Source organism: Grammomys surdaster, unplaced genomic scaffold (assembly GCF_004785775.1).
Source record: "Grammomys surdaster isolate TR1022 unplaced genomic scaffold, NIH_TR_1.0 252, whole genome shotgun sequence".
Taxonomy (NCBI): domain Eukaryota; kingdom Metazoa; phylum Chordata; class Mammalia; order Rodentia; family Muridae; genus Grammomys; species Grammomys surdaster.
The window spans coordinates 1,644,587-1,664,764 of record NW_021604693.1 but is presented as its reverse complement, the minus strand read 5'-3'; the positions used below and the strand labels follow the sequence as shown (position 1 = coordinate 1,664,764).

At 48.4% G+C, this 20,178-nt stretch overlaps 1 protein-coding gene across 4 annotated transcripts in view; it reads left to right on the top strand.

Annotated features, from left to right (window-relative positions):
- The first annotated feature begins 3,263 nt into the window (after positions 1-3,263).
- Prkcg (protein kinase C gamma) overlaps positions 3,264-20,178 on the top strand; it is a 26,718-nt gene continuing 9,803 nt past the window's right edge. Inside the window, exons 1-11 of one of the 4 annotated variants that reach the window (XM_028775067.1) lie at positions 3,264-3,686; positions 4,030-4,061; positions 5,045-5,127; positions 10,529-10,640; positions 10,801-10,932; positions 11,809-11,965; positions 13,150-13,284; positions 13,578-13,665; positions 13,953-13,982; positions 18,199-18,351; positions 18,858-19,046. In XM_028775067.1, the coding sequence (XP_028630900.1) occupies positions 3,517-3,686; positions 4,030-4,061; positions 5,045-5,127; positions 10,529-10,640; positions 10,801-10,932; positions 11,809-11,965; positions 13,150-13,284; positions 13,578-13,665; positions 13,953-13,982; positions 18,199-18,351; positions 18,858-19,046 (1,281 nt within the window). In that variant the 5' untranslated portion in view covers positions 3,264-3,516. Of the gene's footprint in view, positions 3,687-4,029; positions 4,062-5,044; positions 5,128-10,528; positions 10,641-10,800; positions 10,933-11,445; positions 11,449-11,781; positions 11,966-13,149; positions 13,285-13,577; positions 13,666-13,952; positions 13,983-18,198; positions 18,352-18,857; positions 19,047-20,178 lie in introns of all 4 variants that reach the window. The other 3 variants (XM_028775069.1, XM_028775070.1, XM_028775068.1) reach the window with 3 other exon arrangements.

The window sequence follows — 20,178 nt, the reverse complement described above, 5'->3', positions numbered from 1 at the left end:
TTTTCTGGCCTCCATGACTACACTCACATGAACATACATTTTATAATCTTAAAAAGAAGAAACCAGGAAGGTTGACTAGGAAAGACGTGAATGTGATTTCTCCCCTGGAGAGTCCCATGAGTACTTGAGAAATATAAGACACTATGGCTTAGCAAGTAGCTTAAGGGAAAGTACTTACTTAGCATGTGCAAAGGCCCTGGCCGGCCTGTCTCTAGCAACACAGATTCAGGAAGAAAAATACCACTTTGGCAGTTCAGAAATACAATGTCCTGGGGCTGGAGAGGTGACTTTGTAATTAGAAATGCTTGAGACCAGTTCATAGTACCCATATCAGCAGCTCACAACTACAGTTTCAGGAGAGATAGCTCACATTAAAACCACTGATACCCTTTGGCTCCCATGATCACACACACACACACACACACACAGTAATTTCAGTATCATACAATCCGGTTTTGCACCTGTGCCCACACAAAAGCAACTTGGAAAACATTACACAGTTTGGAAGTGAATGGGAAAAAAAAAAGAAAAGAAATAGAAGGAAAGGACTTGGCTGCTCCTAGATATGGTGGAGGAGGTTTATTATTGATAAAAGGGAGAGCATAGCCAGAGGCAGGGACTGGGAGAGTCTAGAGTGACTCTGAGGTGGACCCTGTGAGGACAGCAGAGAAGAGAGAGGGGCAGCTAGGAGACCAAAGGCCAGGAGAGTAAAGGGTAGACAAAAAGGGCCTGGTAACCAAAATGGCTGGGTTATATAGGAGAGAGCAATTGGAGGAAGGGCAGCCCAGCCTCTGGGCTGGAGTTTAGGGTAGGGGGTGAAGTATACCAGCCATACTCTGTAACACGTTCGGACTGAAGGATGCTGGGAGAACCTGGCAGCCAGTTCTGCTTTGATATGTTAAATAGACACCTCAGCCATTTGCCCCAGGTTTGAGACCTAATAGGAAATACTTGGGAGAAGAGCCAGCGAGTACACGCACTCAGGGGGTGAGAAGTCTTATTTCTTCAGTGCCTACCAAGACGTATCTACATCAAGTCCTCTTCTCAGGAAGGCGTCACATCCACTCCCTCCGCAACCCGGACAAGAATACCTTCTGGAAGATACCAGAAAGAACAGCTGGAGGGATGTGGTGCGGAGCACCGCAACCACAAGTTAGAGTGCTTGCGGAGCAAACACAAGATCCCGGGATCAATTCCAAACGCCTGAATACCACTTCCCCCACCTCACGGGTGATACATGCCTGTAAACCCAGTTGTTGGGGAGGCAAATGCAGGAAGCTCAGACGTTGTTTATCTTCGATTACCTAGCAAGTTTGAAGCCAGCCAGAAATACATAAAGATTTATTTATTCATTTATTTATCAGACAGATATCGTGTAGCCCTGGCTGGTCTGGAACTTGCTATGTAGATCAGGCTGGTATCAGTCATAGAGATCTTCCTGCCTCTGTCTGGGATTAAAGGTGTGCAAGCCCTTATTTTAAAAAAGCAAAATAGAACCGTAGCACCCGATGATCTGCTGTATTAACTCGGAAAAGCAAGAGAGGAAAAAGCTGTACTCCTAGCGCTCTTCACCCGTCGCCCCAGGGAACCACAGACACCTATAGGCTTGCGGGGTGGCCAGGGAACTCTGCGTTAAGAGAAGGGTGCTGGAGGATGGACGTTAATTCCTTCACCTTCCCTGCACCTTCTGGAATTCCGACCTCAGCAAAACCGCAAAGAAGAAGTGGTGCTGAACAGACACCCGCGCCACCTCAGCGGCCAGCCTGACGCGTATTGCACGCCGGGAAGAGTAGTTCTCCTTTGCGTCCCAAGAATAGCGTACACGAGGGCCCCAACTATAAGTCCCAGAGTGCACTGAGCTTGACAGCCTCTGGCGGGCCAGAGCTCCCTAGAACGGCTTCCTGCCAGAATGGACCCATAGGAGGGCTGGAATCGTGGGGCGTGACCTGGGGGGTGGGGGATTGGGGAAAGACTCAGGAGAGGAAATCTGGGCGTGTGCGTAGGAAATCCCAGAGTAAGACTGAGTTGGAAGAACTCCCCCCCCCCACCACAAGGTGGAGAGTCACAGGGAAACACGAGAGACACCCAAAACAGAGTCATAGGGAGATCCAGAGCCAAGAAAGACACACTCGGGTATAGTCATAGGGAGATACGGAGGGGACAAGCCGTCAGAGATGGAGTTACAGGGAGATATGAATAAAGGAGAGACCTTCAGAAATGGAGAGACGTATGGAGAGACACAGTGGAGAGAACCCCGGAGACAGTGTCACGGGGAGGCAGAGGAGGGAGAGACGACTAAGAGGGGACAGTCACGGGGAGTCACCGAGGAGAGTCGAGACTCCCCCTAAAGACAATCCCAAGGAGACATCTACAAGGGTCGATATTCCCCCAGAGACTGTCACCGGGAGACAAGGATGGATAAGAGACCACTAGAGACAGAGTCACAGGGATGGGATGGATACGCAGAGATAAAGAGGGTCACAGGACCAAAAGGGAAAACACTGAATGGGTCAGAGAGAAAAGGACAGAAGGGACGAGGCGACTATTCGGGGAGAGCGCCCCCTAGTGACAGAAAGGGAGAACAGGGAGTGACGGACATCGAGAAACGCGGAACTGGCAAAGATGAACACAGATTAGCAAAGACCGGGAAAGGCAGGAAGGTGGAAACGAAAACAATTCCAGTACACCATGTGGGGCATGAGGAGAGACGTGAGCAAGAAAAGGAAAGAAGCAGAGAGGGGGAAATGGAGAGAGTAAACAGGAGAGAAGAAAGAGAGGAAAAGAGACAAGAGTGAGAAAGCAGAGAGAGGAGAGACACACCCAGAGGGAGGCATAGCACCAAGGCCAGAGGCTCTAAGAAGTCATATAGAGCCCGAAGCATGAGACGCTGGCCTCCGTGTTCATCAGAAAGTCCTCAGCACTGAAGACAAAGTTTCTTTATTAAAAGATTAATATGTCCAGAGACACACAGGTCTACCCCAGATTCTAGATCCTGACAAGACGGCTGAGTGGGGGAGGAAGATGAGTGTGGGGGCCAAGATGACAGACTGGAATGAATTTGGGAGAAAGAGGTTGGACAAGGCTTGGAGGACGTCCCCTCCTTGCATAGAGCTTGCGGAATGGGAGTGTGCACGTGGAGAAGAGGGAGGGGCATCTGTCCGGGGGTTCTGGGGAGGGGGAGCGCCTTTAAACTGAAACCCCGCCCCCTTGGTCGTCATGGCAACGCCTTCCCCCACCCCCGACTTCTACATTTCAGCAGGTGCAGAGAGCGGAGCTCCCGCCGCCGCCCGTGCCTGCGGCTCCTCCGATGCCCCAGCCTTCTTCTCTGACCCCACCCGCCTTCTCCCCCGTCGGTGCAGCCAGTGCCGGGGTGCTGCTTTCTGCCCTGCGCTGCGCACCGTTGGGTGCCTTGCCCCTGTTCTTCCTATCTCAGAGTCTGCGGAGTCCCCCTATCGCCGTCCACCTGTTTCCTCAGAAAAAGGGCAAGCTCGTGATCCCTGCTGTATTCCTGGGGCCATGGCAGGTCTGGGCCCTGGCGGAGGCGACTCAGAGGGGGGACCTCGACCCCTGTTTTGCAGAAAGGGGGCGCTGAGGCAGAAGGTGGTCCACGAAGTGAAGAGCCACAAGTTCACCGCTCGTTTCTTCAAGCAGCCAACCTTCTGCAGTCACTGTACGGACTTCATCTGGTGAGGGAAGGGGGCTGGGGGAGAGGGCTGGAGAAGGAGGGGACTTGGGAACAGTCATGTCATACTGACCCCCAAGCGATTGAGCAGGGAGGGGCTGCAGCTCCCACTCCTGGGGTTAATAACGGGGACGCCTGGGTTCTTGGGTCTGAGGGAGGAGGGGCCAGAAGCTGGATTCTAGAGTCCAAGGGAAAAGGAGCTGGGACTAGAAATTTTGGGTTCTTGGAGAAGACAACTGGGACTCAGACATCTGGGTGAGATTGAGAAACTGCAGACCTCTGTCTTGCAAGGTGGGTGGGCCCGGGTACCCCTCTTTGCACTGACCTTAGATCCTTGACTCTTCCAGGGGCATTGGAAAGCAGGGCCTGCAATGTCAAGGTAAGAGCTGAGACCTGGACTCCTGGGACCCCTGAGGGTGGAGGCTGGGGCCTCACAGCTGAGGCGGCTGACACACGTGTTCTGTGGTCCCCAGAGAGGCGCGGGGGAGCCCTGGGCGGGGGGTGTGGCAGAGACACAGCCTGTGGTGGGGAGGAAACTCTGATGGCAGGGCCACCACCGCGGAGGTGGTGCTGGGGGCCCCTCCCTCGGCCGGCTCCAGGTGGGGACAGATATTTGGAGAATCTGTTTCCATGGGAACTGGGAGATTTGGAAAAGGGGAGCTGAAGGGGGGAAGGGGCTCAGAGATGCAAAGTCAGAGCCCCCCCCCCCCCCAACTGTTTTGCCAACAAAACCCCCATAAACCAAAAAGCGGGGGCGGGGGGGGGGGGGCCACTAAGGGGGGGGGGGGGGCCGGGCAAGGGGGGGCGAGTCCTAAAACACCAGCTGCCACTTGGCTGAGAACAGAATGACTCAAGGTGGGAGGCGGGCCGAAGCAGCACCCCCAGACTCACTTCTGTTCAAGTTGCTGCTCTCTGAAATGTCTAAGGATATTTCTGTTGTTTCTCTTCAAAACCTGTCTTCCTCTCTCTTTGCTTTGTTCTCTCTTCTCTCTCTCTACTTACATCTCTCTCTCTCTCTCTCTCTCTCTCTCTCTCTCTCTCTCTCTCTCTGTGTGTGTGTGTGTGTGTGTGCACACACACACTGAGGGTTGTGTTACTTTGATTCTCTGTCTCTTTTTGTCTTTCTTCAAGTCTATCTCTTGGGGTTCTGGGTCCTGCTCTTTGTGCCTCTGTGTCTGTCTCCATATGGTTCATGGTCTGAGTCTCTCCTCTGATTTTCTCTTCATTGGACTCTCCATGTGGGAATTCCTCTGTTTGTGGTTTTCTCTGGGCTGGAATTTCTGGCTCTTATTTTTCGTCTATTGGGGGGTCTCTCCCTTGTCTCTCTCCCTCCCTCTGTGTCTCTTCCATTCTCATCTTTAGTCTGCAGCTTTGTGGTTCACCGCCGATGCCACGAATTTGTGACCTTCGAATGTCCAGGCGCTGGAAAGGGCCCCCAGACGGACGTGAGTGCCCAGACACCTGGTTCTTCCTCCTCAGGACACATCCCCGCCCTCACCCCCTCGGCGTCCGTCCCAATTTCTCTTGCTATTTTTAAGGCAGGGAGGGGAGGGGGGCTGGAGAGATAGAGAGAGCTAGTCTGGCCCAGATTCCTTGCCCTTGGCCTGAAAAGGGGGACTGAGAAGGGGCCAGGGAGAGGCTGGGGACACAGGTGATGGACAGAAAGGAAAACAGGGGTTGAAGAGACCAAAAGTTATCACTGGGTGGATGAGACTGTCATCCAGGGAAGAGGAAATTAAAGAAAACTGGGATGGGGGGGGGAGACAGAGAGAGAGAGAGAGAGAGAGAGAGAGAGAGAGATCAATGGAGGTACTGAAATTGTGAAATAGGCAGAAAGAACCTCAGACACTTGACAGGGATTAAGGAAAAGAGAAATTCAAAGCTGGGTGTCATGACACAAGCCTGTTATCCTAGCACATAAGAGGTGGAGGCAGAAGAATCTGGAATCGAAGGCCAGCTTTGTCTGTATAGATAGTTCTGGGCAAACCTGAGCTACATAAGACCTATCTTAATTGGGGTGTATGTGAAAAAGGAAGTGGCAGAGATAGAAGATGTTTAGGTGTTTAGGGAGGCTCAGAGACACCCCACAGGGAACTGACACCAGGTACCCACACACATGAATGCACTCGGATCCACAACCACCTCGCCCTACCCCTCCATCAGCAGGGGCTGATGAGGGCAGACAATTTTGGACACGGATCTCTCCCCCACCCCCTTCACTTTAAAACCAACCCTCCAATTCTTGTAAAATGCATCTGTAACTTAACAGTGACCAGTGGAACTAACTGCCCATGATAAGGTAGATGTTTTCTTTCTACCGTTGCCATCAGCGGCATGCAGCTGGCACGAAACAGCGATGCTTTGAAGAACAGAAATCTAAACTCAGTTTTCCTCAGATTGATTTAAATTTGAACAGCTACATTGTTGAACCGGGTAGCATGAATCTCGACATTTCCAATCTTACGTTAGCAGTTCAGCAGAGATTGTTTCTTCCCAGAAATTGATACAAGGGAAGAAAGAGTTATATGATTCATAGATTGGAGAGAGACAGCAATCCCAGGCTGAGGCAGGAGGACTGTGAGTTCAAGGCCAGTCTAGGCTAAATATGGAGACACTGTTTCAAAGACAAGGCAAGCGGAAAGATCCGCTGAGGCTCATGAGGCACCTGCTAGCTTGTCTGTTGAAGAAAACAAAATTTGCATACAGGGTTTGAATACATAGAGCACAAATTGAGTACCACTGTGTACCAGCACTGGGAAATGTTTATTGCCTGCCTGTGCACCTGCTTGCCTCCAACACTCTCTGTGTTTTATGAGGTCCTGATTACATACATACTCATCAGCTCCCAGTGTAGACTTGAATCTGGATAATTGCTCATAAGGTTAGATTGGTTTCTTCTTCTTCTCCTTCTCCTTCTCCTTCTCCTTCTCCTTCTTCTTCTTCTTTTCTTCTCCTCCTCCTCTTCCTCCTCCTCCCTTTTTCATCTGAGCAAAGACTCTTGAACTAAAACACATGATGTGAAAGCCAGTCAGTCCTCTCTAAATGAGGAATTATCTCTTGCAGTATTTTGTTTTTCTCTTTTATTATAAGTTTAAATATATTTAAAAGTCTTCTCCATTCCTTGGGAGAGATCAAAAGTTTTTTTCTTTCTTTCATTGGAAGGTCTTGTTTTTGTTGTTTTGTTTGAGACAGTGCCTCACTATATAGCCAGGAACTCACTTTATAGAGCAGGCTGGCCTCATAGAGATCTGCCTCTGTCCCCTGAGTGCTGGGTCTAAAAGTGTGCACCACCATGCCCTATGGTTTTCTCTGTTTTTGTGTATTTTGTTTTTCTTTGCTTTTAGACAGGGTCTCTCTATTGCAGTCCAGGCTGCCTTCAAGCTCCCTATTGTACAGATGACTTAACCTCCCAAATGCTGAGATGACAGGTATGTGTCATCACAGCTGGCTTAATTATTTACAGAACATCTTAAGTTCCTGGACTATAAACTGAGGTGAGAATTGTGCCTGCTTATGGGGTCATTTCCCAGTTTCAGCTGAGTCAAACACTTGGGATGCTGTCTGGAACATAGTAAGTAGAATATTGGGTGATTGGGATGGCTCAGATGGTAAAGGCATTTGCTTCCAAGGCTGGCTACCTGAATTCATGCCTGGGACCCACATTTTGGAAGAAGAGAATGAACTTGTGCAAGTTATCCTCTGATCTCCACATGTACACACACATACACACTCACACTCAAAATAGAAAACTAGGGTCTGAAGAGGTGGCTGGTGGCTCAGAGGTTAATAGCATTTGAGGCTCTTGCAAGGGACACAGTTTCAATTCCAAGTATCCACATGGTGGCTCACAACCATCTAGTTCCAGGGGACTGAATGCCGTCTTCTGACCCCTGTGAACACAAGGAATATCTGTATATGGTACATATATACATACAGGCAAAACACTCATTCATGTAAAATAATAAATCTAAAAAAATTAAAACTAGAAATCTTACTAAATAAATAAAAGCCCAAGAATGTGTTAATTTCTCTCTCTTCAGGATAATTCTTTCAGTGTTTTCTCGGAGTCAGGTAAGTCTTAACCTGAGGCTGGGGCTGTAAGGCAGAGTACTGGGTGCCATCCCTAACACTGTGTAAACGGGCCAGGGTGATGGACTCCTGGAATCTCCGTGACAGAGGTAGGAAGATCAGGATTTCAAGGGCATCCTGAGCTGTACAGTAAGTTCCAAGCCAGTTTGTAAAAAAGAAGAAAAGAAAAATGCAGGAGAGGAAAGAAGGAAGGAAAAAAGGCAAGGAGGAAATAATTTTCTAAGAACCATTCCTTACCTTGTAGGGTGGAGTGTGGGTGGGCAGGGAAGGTACTGGCTGATGTCCTAAATTCCTGCTTAACCGGACCCTGGACATTTAGTGTTGCTTCAAGACATAGAACGAATGTTTATTTCCATTTGACAGAGAAGGATGCTGAGGCTCAAAACTGGGAAATGAATTTGCTCAAAAATCACTCATCTGGGAAGTGACCTGGCTTTTATTTGGCTTACCAAGGCCAGCAATAAACCCCATCCTAATGGCCACAGGACCAATAACCGCTGTCAGGCTAGCAGCAGTGGGCATGTCCCACATACTAAGTTCTGCTGTGAGTCTCCCACTAATCTGGCCAGGCCCTCTGGTGCCTGCTGTAACTGATTCTGGTCTCATGTGGGGCCCAGAGAAGGCTGCCTGCAGGGAGACAGGGAATGGAGGACTTGGGGCTAAGGGTGGCCCATAGGCCCTCAGAGAGCAACTTGGAGGAGGAGGTATGGAGGTGGGAAGGGTCCTGGGAAGTCTCATTTTCTCATGCTCTGAGTAAATGCCACTTTATTAGTGAGACTTTCCCTGACCACACCTTCTTTGTTTCCTTCTGTTTCTTCCTCCTTTTCTCCTTTCTCCACTTCTTCCTCTCACATCTCTTTCCTTTCTTTTTCTCCCCCAGCTCCTCCTCATCCTTTTCCTCCTTTTCCTTCTCCTCTGCTCATCTTCTCCTTTTTCATCCTCTTTGTCCTCATCTTTTTCCTCCCCCTACTTCTTTTCTTTCTTTCCACCACCTTCTTTTATTTTTATATTTTAAAATTTTCATTTAACTTTATTAATATGAGTATATTTGTTATCTTCAGTCAAACCAGAAAAGTGCATTGGATCCCATTACAGATGGTTGTGAACCACCATGTGGTTTCTGGGAACTGAACTCAGGACCTCTGAAAGAGCAGTCAGTGCTCTTAACCACTGAGCCATCTCTCTAGCCCCCCTCACCCCACCCCACCCCATACTTCTTTTTGAAGTACTGAGATCAAATCCAGAGCCTCATGTATACCAGACAACTGCTTTTTTCCCTGAGCAACACTCCCAGCCCCTTTAAATTTTTTAGACAGGGTGTCACTAAGTTACCCAAAGAGGGCTTTGAACTCTCTGTATAGCTCAGGCTAGCCTTGAATTGCTGATCTACCTGCCTCAGCAAAGCTGGGATGACAGACTCTCACCAAGTTTTTGGTGGTCCCTACCCCAGCTTCATTCCCCTCCAAAACAGATACAACCATTTGTCTTACCATGCTATTTATTATTTACTGTGTTTACTATTCTATTTCCCTCCATTAGGAAGAAAAATGTCAGGTGACAGGGGTTTCTATTATTGTTCTGTGTTTTGAAATAGGGTCATGAAGTTACCTCACAGCCAATGGATAATGACCCTGAACTCCTGACCCTACTGCATACACCACCACATCCAATTTATGGTGTGTTGGGAATCAGATGACTCTTCGAATGCTAGACAGGCATTCTACAGAGCTACATCTCCAGGCCCTGCCTGTGACAGATTTCTAATTGTATTTATACAGTGCTGGGCCTGCCACACAGCAGGGTCTCAGCGGCTATGTGTAGCCTGAAAGGAGTGAGATAGAGCAGAAGAAAGATGTCAGAGAGCAAGGCCAAAGGAAGAAAAACCAAAGGACTTCTCTCTAGCTGGGGACATTTTTTCTCTTGGTAGTTCTAGGCCACACATGGTGGTCCATGCCTACAGTCTCAGTTGGAGGAAGGAGGAGCAGGAGCTTTTTTTTTTTTTTAAGATTTATTTATTTATTTTATTTATGAGTACACTGTCGCTGTCTTCAGACACACCAGAATAGGGCATCCAATCTCATTACGGATGGTAGTGAGCCACTATGTGGTTGCTGGGATTTGAACTCAGGACCTCTGGAAGAGCAGTCAGTGCTCTTAACCTCTGAGACATCTCTCCAGCCCCGAGCAGGGGCTTAAAGTCATCCTTTACTACATTTTTTAGTTTGAAGCCAGCCTGGACTAAATGAGACCCTGTCTCATAAATCTAAAAATAAAAACAAAAAGTTCCAAGGCTGGAGAGACGGCTTAGCAGTTGAGAACATGAGAACGTTTGCTTCTTCTCTTCTCTTCCAGAGGACCTTAGTTTAGCTTCCAACACTCTTTTTTTTTTTTTTTTTTGGTTTTTCAAGACAGGGTTTCTCTGTGTAGTTCTGGCTGTCCTGGAACTCACTTGGTAGACCAGGCTGGCCTCGAACTCAGAAATCCGCCTGCCTCTGCCTCCCAAGTGCTGGGATTAAAGGCGTGCGCCACCACCGCCCGGCAACTTCCAACACTCATGTTGGAAAGTTCACACTTCTTGCTACTCCAGCTCCAGGGGGAATCTGATGCCCTCTTCTGGTCTCTACTTGCAACTGCACTCACATGCAGACACGCATATACAATAATAATAATAAATCGTTGTAAAAGTCATCTCTCTCAGGGTCTTAGGTTCCTTCCCCTATCCCCTACGTCCCTAAACGAATCGTCTCTGCTCCCTAGGACCCTCGCAACAAGCACAAGTTCCGTCTGCACAGCTACAGCAGTCCCACCTTCTGCGACCACTGTGGTTCCCTCCTCTACGGGCTGGTGCACCAGGGCATGAAATGTTCCTGTGAGTGTACCCTGCAGGATGTCTGCTGCCCCAGCCCAGATCGGGCGCTAGAGAGCTCTCTCTTTCAACCACAGTGCAATGTCTGAGGTTGAGGGGAGATTTAAGGTGGGTTTGGTGAAGGTCTGGACCTGAAGTGCTATCCCCAGTTTTGTTCCACCAGGTTGCGAGATGAACGTGCACCGACGCTGTGTGCGCAGTGTGCCCTCTCTTTGCGGTGTGGACCACACAGAGCGCCGTGGACGTCTGCAACTGGAAATCCGTGCTCCCACGTCAGATGAGATCCATATTACTGGTGAGGCTGTGCCTCTTCACTAGCCATGCCCCAACCTGGAACTGAGGCTGACTGAACTCATCCAGGGTGTTACATACCAGGGACCAGGATGCGTACACCCTACAGCCTACATCCCTGACTCCATCCCCACTCTGGTGTCTGGGCTCCAGCTATTCACTCCCTTTCTAGCAGAAGACCTGCCTTTAGCCTTAGTCTTTCAGATATGGTCTCATATAGCCTAGGCTTCCCTCAAACTAGATATGTAGCAGAGGCTGGTCTCGAATTTGTGGCTTGCTTGCCTCTATTTCCTAAATGCTGGGTTTCTAGACATGCTAAGCCTTATGCCCTGGAGACAGGTGGTAGAAAGATAAGTGGCAGAGAAAGGATACTGACCTTGGATTCTGTGGGTTTTTTAATTGTATTTTTAGATCTATTTTTTTTTCCTGTGTGAGTATAGGTGAACATCATGTGTGTAACTAGTGCTCAGAGAGGCCAAAAAAGGACGCCAGTTTCCTTGGAACTGGAGCTATATAGATGGTTGTGAATCACTGTGTAGGTGCTGGAATTCAAGCTTAGGCATTTGAAAGACAAGCGCTCATAAAGGCTGAGCCATCTCTTCAGCCCCTTATTATTATTTTAAACATTTATCTATTTGTATGTGTCCATGTGTGCGTGTGCGCTCTTCTGTTTCTCAGCAAATGTATGAAGGTCAGAAGACACCTGGCAGGGAAGCCATTTTTCTCCTACCAATCAACAGGATTGATGGCAGGCATCTCTATCCATTGAGCCACCTGGCTGGCTGCGATCCCCAGTTCTTGACTACTGGCAGTGGGGAAGGCTGGGAGCTACTTCTTGGGTCTCTAAGCCCAGTCATCCTTCCCTGCCTTCTACTTTCAGTTGGTGAGGCCCGGAACCTCATTCCCATGGACCCCAATGGCCTGTCTGATCCCTACGTGAAGCTGAAGCTCATCCCGGACCCTCGGAACCTGACAAAGCAGAAGACAAAGACCGTGAAAGCCACACTGAACCCCGTGTGGAACGAGACCTTCGTGTTGTGAGCTCTGGGGATGTGATGGGAGAAAGAGAAGGATCTGAGGGTTCTAGTGGTACACAAGCCCAGGGTGCCAGGGAAGGGGGTCATGATAAGATGGAGGACATCTCTAATAAGAGGCAGAAGGTGGGAGACAGGAATGGGATGATTGAGAGAGGGATGGGGATTCAGGAGCCGAGAGACGGGTCTCTGGGTATTTACTTCCCTTCAGAGTGCCCTGCTTGTCAGAATGAGGAGATCAGAGGACAGGCAGAGAACTAGAAAGACAGGACTCTCAAGAAGTAGACAGAGGGGGTGGAGAGGTGCCTCAGTAGTCAAGAGTGAGTACTATTCTTGAAGGGAGCATGGGGTCTCAACACCTGCAAGGCTTGGCCACTCGTAACTCCAGTTGCAAAGGACCCAATGCCTTCTTCTGGCCTTTCCCACCATCAGGCACACACGTGGTGCATAGGCACATGCAGGCCAAATGGTCCTGTGTGTACAAAATATTTAAATTGCTAAGGAGGCACACGGAGATTGAAGGAGCAAGCGGATGGGCAAGTGGCTATTCAGATAGTTGCTCAGAATAAGTGAGGAGAACAGAAAAGAAAAAGGGAGGCTCTGAGGAGAGACCAGAGAAAGAGGGGAAAGGAAATAGAGTGGCCCAGGAAGAGAAGGACAGAGCGGCAGGCAGATAGAGGCAATTATGTAGAGAGAGAAAACCAACAAGAGGCTGGGCATTGTTGTGCATGCCTGCAAAGGCACCAACTTGGAGGCTGAGACAAGTTCCAAAGCTAGCCCAGGCTACACAGAGAGACTCTGTTTCAGATAAACAAACAGACAAACAAGCCAAAAGAAAGAAAAGGGGGAGGGGAATAAGAGAGGGGGAGAGGAAGGAGGGAATGAGGAGAGGAGGGAGAAATGAAAGAGGAGGGTTCAGGGTAAGTGGTAGGGAAGTGATAAGGACAGAGAGAAAAGCCAGGACAGGAAGACGGAAACTCAGAGTAGAGAGAAAAAAGAACCAGGAAACCATGAGAAGGGGCCAAGAATTTGGGAGGAACAGAGGGAGCTTGTGAGAGTTATATTAATAATCTGTGACTGCTCAATTTTACATAGTGGGGAGCCTTTCTGGGAGTAAGAGGTGCTTGGGGTGACAAAACAGGATGCCATGACTTCGGCTCCTCACTCTGCTCCTACCCTTCCCACAGCAACCTGAAGCCAGGGGATGTGGAGCGCCGCCTCAGTGTGGAGGTGTGGGATTGGGATAGGACATCCCGAAATGACTTCATGGGTGCCATGTCCTTTGGTGTCTCAGAGCTACTCAAGGCCCCTGTGGACGGATGGTGAGGAGCAAGGCTGGGCTGGCATGTTGCTTTCTCCCTCCATATGTGGTCTCTCTTAGGCCACCATCTTTCCCCCTTTTACCTTCCAACATAGCTTCCCCTTTCTCTTCTTCCTCCTCCGTTTCTCTTCTCTCCTGCTTTTCCTCTCTCTTCTTATCTCACTCTCTCTCTCTCTTTCCATCTCTGTGTCGGTCTTTCTGTGTCACTTACCTCCCTTTGGATGTCTTTGCCTCTCCCATGGGTGCCCTGCTTCTCCCATCCCTGCCCGGCCCTGGTCTCCGTCTGTATGTCAGGTACAAGTTACTGAACCAGGAGGAGGGCGAGTATTACAATGTACCGGTGGCCGATGCTGACAACTGCAGCCTCCTCCAGAAGTTTGAGGTACCCTGACCGACTGACTGGCTTCCCCAGGGGAGCCCAGCCCAGCCTTCCCAACTACAGGGTTTTTGCCCTCTATCCCTGGTAGACAATTGGTACTGGGACTACAATTCCCAGAAGACTCCAGGGCTCCTTCCTCAACTCTTAGGGGTCTAGGCCACAGGGTCTCATGGGAATTGTAGTTCTCCATCCCCATAGCTTTGGGGTGTTAAGGGCCCTTGTGGGCCTTTGCTGTAGAGTGATTACCAACCTTTCAAGGGGTCCTGACTGTGACTTTTCTTTTCCTCCAGGCCTGTAATTACCCCTTGGAATTGTATGAGGTGAGTATCATTTAGAGATCTTTGGATGTATCTTTCCAATTCCTACCTTCAATTCTGAACTCATCTGTTGAGCATTTACTTTGTGTTCGTTGAATATAGTCAGTGACTGTATGAGACAGGGCCACTATCATAGGTATCTGAGCTCAATTACAGGTATGTCAGGGACCTAAAAGGCCTGGAGGAGGCGTTATTCTGCCCTCAAGACTGAGTGGACAGTGAAGGCTTCTCTTTGAATTACCCCTTGAACTTTGCTGTCTCTGTAGACAGGACACTGTTGTCTCCATTCCCACTTCCTCACTGGACACTATTTCCTGAAGCATGGTGCCAACATAGAATCAGGCCATTCCCTGGGTTTCTCCTCTTATGAAAGAGGCAGACTGAGACATCAGAACAGGATTGTGTTTGATGGTGGAAATAGCTACAGGCACCAGGAAGCCAGCACAGTCTGAGAGTCAGGACAACTTCCTGGAGAGTGCAGATGGAATGAAGGAGGGAAGAACATAAGAAGACGAGGGAGGGAGGGAGGCAGTAAATAGCCCTCCTTTGCTGTTTCAAAAGATAATATATCTCTGTGTTCAAGGGAAGGGTATAGTCACGGGGGAATCTCTATGCAACTGAGAACAAAACAAAGTAGTCCCTTCTTCATACAACTCACCGATGATGTAAGGCATGATATAAAGTAAATCAAGTCTGGCCTGGTAGTACATGCCAACAATCCCAGATACTCTGAAGGCTGAGGCAGGAAGAGCACAAGTTCATGGTTTACCATCTACAGAGTGAGTTCAACAGCAACCTGAGCTATAGAAAGAGTTCAAGGATGGCTCGGGCAACTTAGTGAGGCCCTGTCTGAAAATGAAAAGTAAAAGGGAATGGGGGGTGTGTGTGTCTGAAATTATAGCTTAGCAGTTGGGTTCTTATCTAGAATCCCCCAGTGAGGGGCTGAAGGCATGGCTCAGTCGTAGAGCCCCTGTCTAGAATTCCACAGTGAGGGGCTAGGGGTGTGGCTCAATGGTAGAGCACCTGCCTGGAATCCAGGAAACTTCACATTCAATCCTCTTATTATTTAAAGCAAGCAAATATATGACACGTTAGGAAGTCTTAGGCGAGAAGAAAAACAATGAGCGTTGAGTAGTATTGGGAAGTCTCTTGGTAATTCTGCAATCTTCTTTGAGAAGCACTGGGAATTCTGCTGATAATAATGTAAGCTTGCAGGAAGAAGGCTTCCCTGGGAAAGGGACTGCTGGGTAAAGGTCTAAATGAAGCAAGGCAGTGAGTGAAGATCCCCAGACAAGGGCCTTGCAGCAGAGAGAGGGGCATGTGTGAGCCTCTGAGGTAGGAGCCAGACAGGGGCTGGGAGCAAGACAGTAAAGTTAGATCAAGGGCAGTGGGGGAAGGGAAGGAGATGGCTTCAGGGAGGATGCCTTATCATCTCTCAAGAGGATGTTGGTTTTTAAGCCAAGCAGGAAGGGAGGGTTCTGGGCCGACCTGTGTTGTACATGAGGTGATTTGGAGAGTAAGCTGGGCATGGTGGCACATGTCTTTAATCCTAACATTCTGAAGACAGAGACAAGTGGATCTCTGTGGATTTGAGGGCTATCTGGTCTACATAAAGAGTTCCTGGTCACCCAAGGCTTCACAAGGTGGCTATATAAAAATAGAGAGAGGAGGTCTCATATAGCTCAGGCTGGCCTCAAACTCACTATGTAGCTGAGGCTGACCCAAACCTTCTGATCTTCCTGCCTCCTTCTCCCTAGTCATGGCATGTATCACCACACCCAGTGTGGACTAACTGCTTAGTTGACGAGTACCAATGGTTGTGTATGACTGTGTGTGGTGTCATCCACGGCTGTTTCCACGATCAGTAAGCAACCATTAGTGTTACCAGTGCAGACCATTATGTGACAAACTCCGGGCTGGGTTCTGGTGGGGTAGAACAGTAGTAGAATGCACAAGAATCCTTGATAGCCTGGGCATGGTGGTCCAGACCTGTAGCCCCAGCACTGAGGCAGAAGGATTGGTGTGAGTTTGGGGCTAGTGTTGGCTACATAATAAGTTCCTGAGCTACAAAAAGAGTTTCATGCCAGGAGGAGCTACAGGGTGAAGCTCTCTCCCAAAATGGATGATAAGTGTGAGAGAGAGAAAGAGAGAGAGAGAGAGAGAGAGAGAGAGAGAGAGAGAGAGAGAGAGAGAGAGAGAGAGAGGCAAACAGACTTGGATTCACTCACCAACACCATGCAAAGGTCCCTCAGAGTTCTGGAGATATACCTCGGTGTTTTAAGTGTTTGTTGTTTAGCATGTCAACGCCCCGTACTGAGTAAAAAGGTTCATTCCAGGTACTGTTCTAAGTCATTTGCATATGTTAATCACTGACTCTTTCTAACTCTATTGGAAATTATAAGTATCACACTTACATTGGAGACGAGGTTATAAAGAGACCTCGTTGGTGGCTGGGTTCCAAATCCAGAAGGTCAGAGTACTTTTCTTCAAAAGAACACACCCTATAATAAAAGCTTCTTGAAGTCGGGTTGGATGGTTTATATCTGTAATACTAGCACTTGGTAAGTAGACAAAGGCAGATGAGGGGCTGAAGGTCGTTCTCAGCTACATGGCAAGTTTGAGGCTGGTCTTGGCTGCAGGAGATCTTGTCGAAAGAAAATCAAAAGCTCTGTTTTTCTGTTTCTTTTTTTTAATACAAATCTTTTTTTTGTTTGTTTGTTTTTTGTTTTTTGTTTTTTTGTTTTGTTTTTCGAGACAGGGTTTCTCTGTATAGCCCTGGCTGTCCTTTAACTGACTCTGTAGATCAGGGTGGCCTTGAACTCAGAAATCCGCCTGTCTCTTGTTTTTCTGTTTCTTCCTGTCTTTCTGTATTCCTCTCTCCCTTCCACCATCCATCCATCCATCCATCCATCCATCCATCCATCCATCCATCCGAATGCATGTCGAACATATCTGCACATATTCATGTACAGATGCATAAGCATTGTTTTCCTTGAAGCCCAGCTTTGCTTCAGGTCTGAGAGCAAAGAGGATCCTGCATAGAATCTCACAGGGAGTAAGCAGGCTGTCACTGAGACAGAGAGATGATAATTACTCAGGGCCACGCAGGAGCTGTCCATGGTAGCACAAGGGCCTCAAGAGAAGCATCCGACCCTGATAAAACCGTTAAGGAGACACCTGCAAAGGAGATACTTGATTCTGGTCTAAGGAAGGTTTGAGAAACAGTTTGCAGGAGATGGCACAGGGCTGGCTTCAGGATGGCTCAGTGTCACCCCCAAGGCCTTGAGAGGAGATAGGGAACCAAGTGAATGAGGCCAGGGTCAGTATCACGGAAGGAGAGGAACAGAGGGAAGAGAGATGGATGCTCAGGACCCATCAGAGCCTGGTTTTTGAAGCTGTAGGGAATAAAATCTTAATACACAGAAGCTGTTAGAGCCTTTGAAAGCAAAGGGAAGACATGACCTGATTTATTTATTTTTAAATTGGTCCTTCTGCCTGCAGAGCAAAGAACATATCAGAGAGGATGGCTGTGGGTATAGAGGGACACATGTGGCAGCTGTTCAGTCATGGGACCCCACCCCTCAATGGCTCAGGGGCTCAGGCAGGAAAAGATGGAGAGAGTGCCGTCACTGATCACTCAATGTGCTCCCCAGAGCAACACCAGGCAGTGTCAGCTTGGATCTTGTTTCAAGTCCATGTCCTGAGCTCCCCCTCCAGAAAACCAGGGAATGAGATCCCACTGTTTTTTGCTGATCCCTCAAGGAGTTCCAGTTTAGAGGCTAATAGGTGAAAATTTATACATTGGAATTCTAGCTGTTAGTTCAATAAGTTCAACAGGCTCGGAGAGTCCCTTCTTTATTCTTGTCCTTCCTTATTCCTTTCCTTTCCTAATTTTTTACTGTGTCTGTCCTCGCCCCCCCCCTTTCAGAGACAAAGTCTTCCTGTATAGCCCATACTGATCTTACACTCTCCATCCTCCTGCCTCAGGCTCCCTATTGCTGGGGTTACAGGTGAGCCTAGCCAGAGATAGTTCTTAAGCTAAATATAGAATGAGAATAATGCCATTTTTTTCCTCCATCCTGTCTCTCTTGGTGCTTTTCATTTTTGGGTGCTGTGCCTCTTAGGAACATCTCCAGATTTTGACTGTCTCTGGATCTCTCTCTCTCTCTCTCTCTCTCTCTCTCTCTCTCTCTCTCTCTCTCTCTCTCTCCCCTCACAGAGAGTGCGGATGGGTCCCTCTTCCTCCCCCATCCCTTCTCCATCCCCCAGTCCCACGGACTCCAAGCGATGCTTCTTCGGTGCCAGCCCAGGACGCCTGCATATCTCTGACTTCAGCTTCCTCATGGTTCTAGGGAAAGGCAGTTTTGGGAAGGTCAGATTTCTGGGGTTCTTGGGGGATGGGAGAAGGTCTGCAGAGAGGTTGGATTTCTATTCCTTAGGTAGGAAGTTTGGGTGGGTAACTCAACTGAAGGCTCCTGCATCCCTAAATGGAGTTAGGTTAAGATGGAGTATCTAGAGATTTATGCTATAAATGCCTCAATGCTAAGCTGGCAGGATGGCTCAGCAGTAAGGGCCCTTGCCACCCAGAGATAAAGGCACTCGTCACGGAACCACAGTACCTGAGTTTGATCCCCAGAACCCTTGTAGTGGAACAATAGACCTGGCTCTCCTAAGTTGTTACTGACTTCGACACACACCCCTCCCCATAATAAATAATTGTAATAAAATTATGTGTGCCAGTACTTTTCTTGAGGGGAGTAGATGGAACTTCAGAACACCCAGTCCCCTGAGAGAGGAAAACTCTGGTCCTGTCTTCTGTGTGAAGCATAGTGTAGGGTCCTGCAATAACAAGTTTCTCAAATGGACCTCTGTCTGCAGGTGATGCTGGCAGAGCGCAGAGGCTCCGATGAACTCTATGCCATCAAGATACTGAAAAAAGACGTCATCGTCCAGGATGATGATGTAGACTGCACGCTCGTGGAGAAGCGAGTGCTGGCACTGGGAGGCCGAGGTCCTGGAGGCCGGCCACACTTTCTCACACAGCTTCATTCCACCTTTCAGACTCCGGTGAGGAAGGAGGGGTGGGGTCATGGTTTAGAAAGCTGAAATCAGGGTGTGGTCAGTGCCGAGAGATGACCCAGTGGGTAAGAGTGCTAGCCTCAGCATCATAAAGCCCGAGTTTGAATCCCAGTCCTTGCTTAAGAAGCCAGACTTGGCTGTGTGTTCCGTAACCTCAGCATTGTTGGAGTCAGAGACGAGTAGGTCCCGAGAGCTCTCTGGATAACCAGTCTTGTCGTTTTGGTGAGCATTCAGTTCATGAAAGATCCCGTTTCAAGGCAATAAGAGACCACCACATGGGATGACTTGGGCTCACATAGCCTCACACTCCATATACAGCATGTAACCACACACGTAAGCAAGTACGAATCAATTACTAAAATAAATGAATAAGGCTGGAGGTGATGGTGCAAGCCTTTAATCCCAGCACTCAGGAGACAGAGGCAGGTGGTTCTTTCTGAGTTAGAGGTTAACCTGCTCTACAGAGCAACTTCCAGATCAACCAGAGTTCTATAGTGGGACCCTGTCTCAATAAAACAAAACAAAACAAAATGAATGAGCAATGGCTTAGTGAAAAGAACACACTGCTCTTGTAGAAGACCTGATTTTGGTTCTTTGGCACCCATATGTTGTGGCTCATAACTGCATGTAATTCTAGCTCCAGGGGATTTAATGCTCTGGTCTCTGAGGATACCTGTACCTGTGCACATATAAGCCTCCCACATAGACATAGTTCAGAATAAGTTTAAAGATGAATGAATGTGGCCATACATGTGGGATCCAGTGTTGTGGAGATGCTGGTGCTGTTTAGGGGCACAGCTAAAGGATGGGATCTGAGTGGGTGTGGTCAGAACCTTTGTGATTCCTCTGAGTTCAGTTTCCAACGCCTGTAGCTACGTGTTCTGTGGTTTTGAGTCTAATGACTTAGATATAAATCTTTTCTTTTTTTTCATCTTTCTTTCTTTCTTTCTTTCTCTTTTTCTCTCTTTTTCTCTTTCTCTCTTTCTCTCTCTTTCTCTCTTTCTTTCTTTCTTTCTTTCTTTCTCCTTTTCTCTCTTTTTCTCTTTCTCTCTTTCTCTCTTTCTCTCTCTCTCTCTTTCTTTCTTTCTTTCTTTCTTTCTTTCTTTCTTTCTTTCTTTCT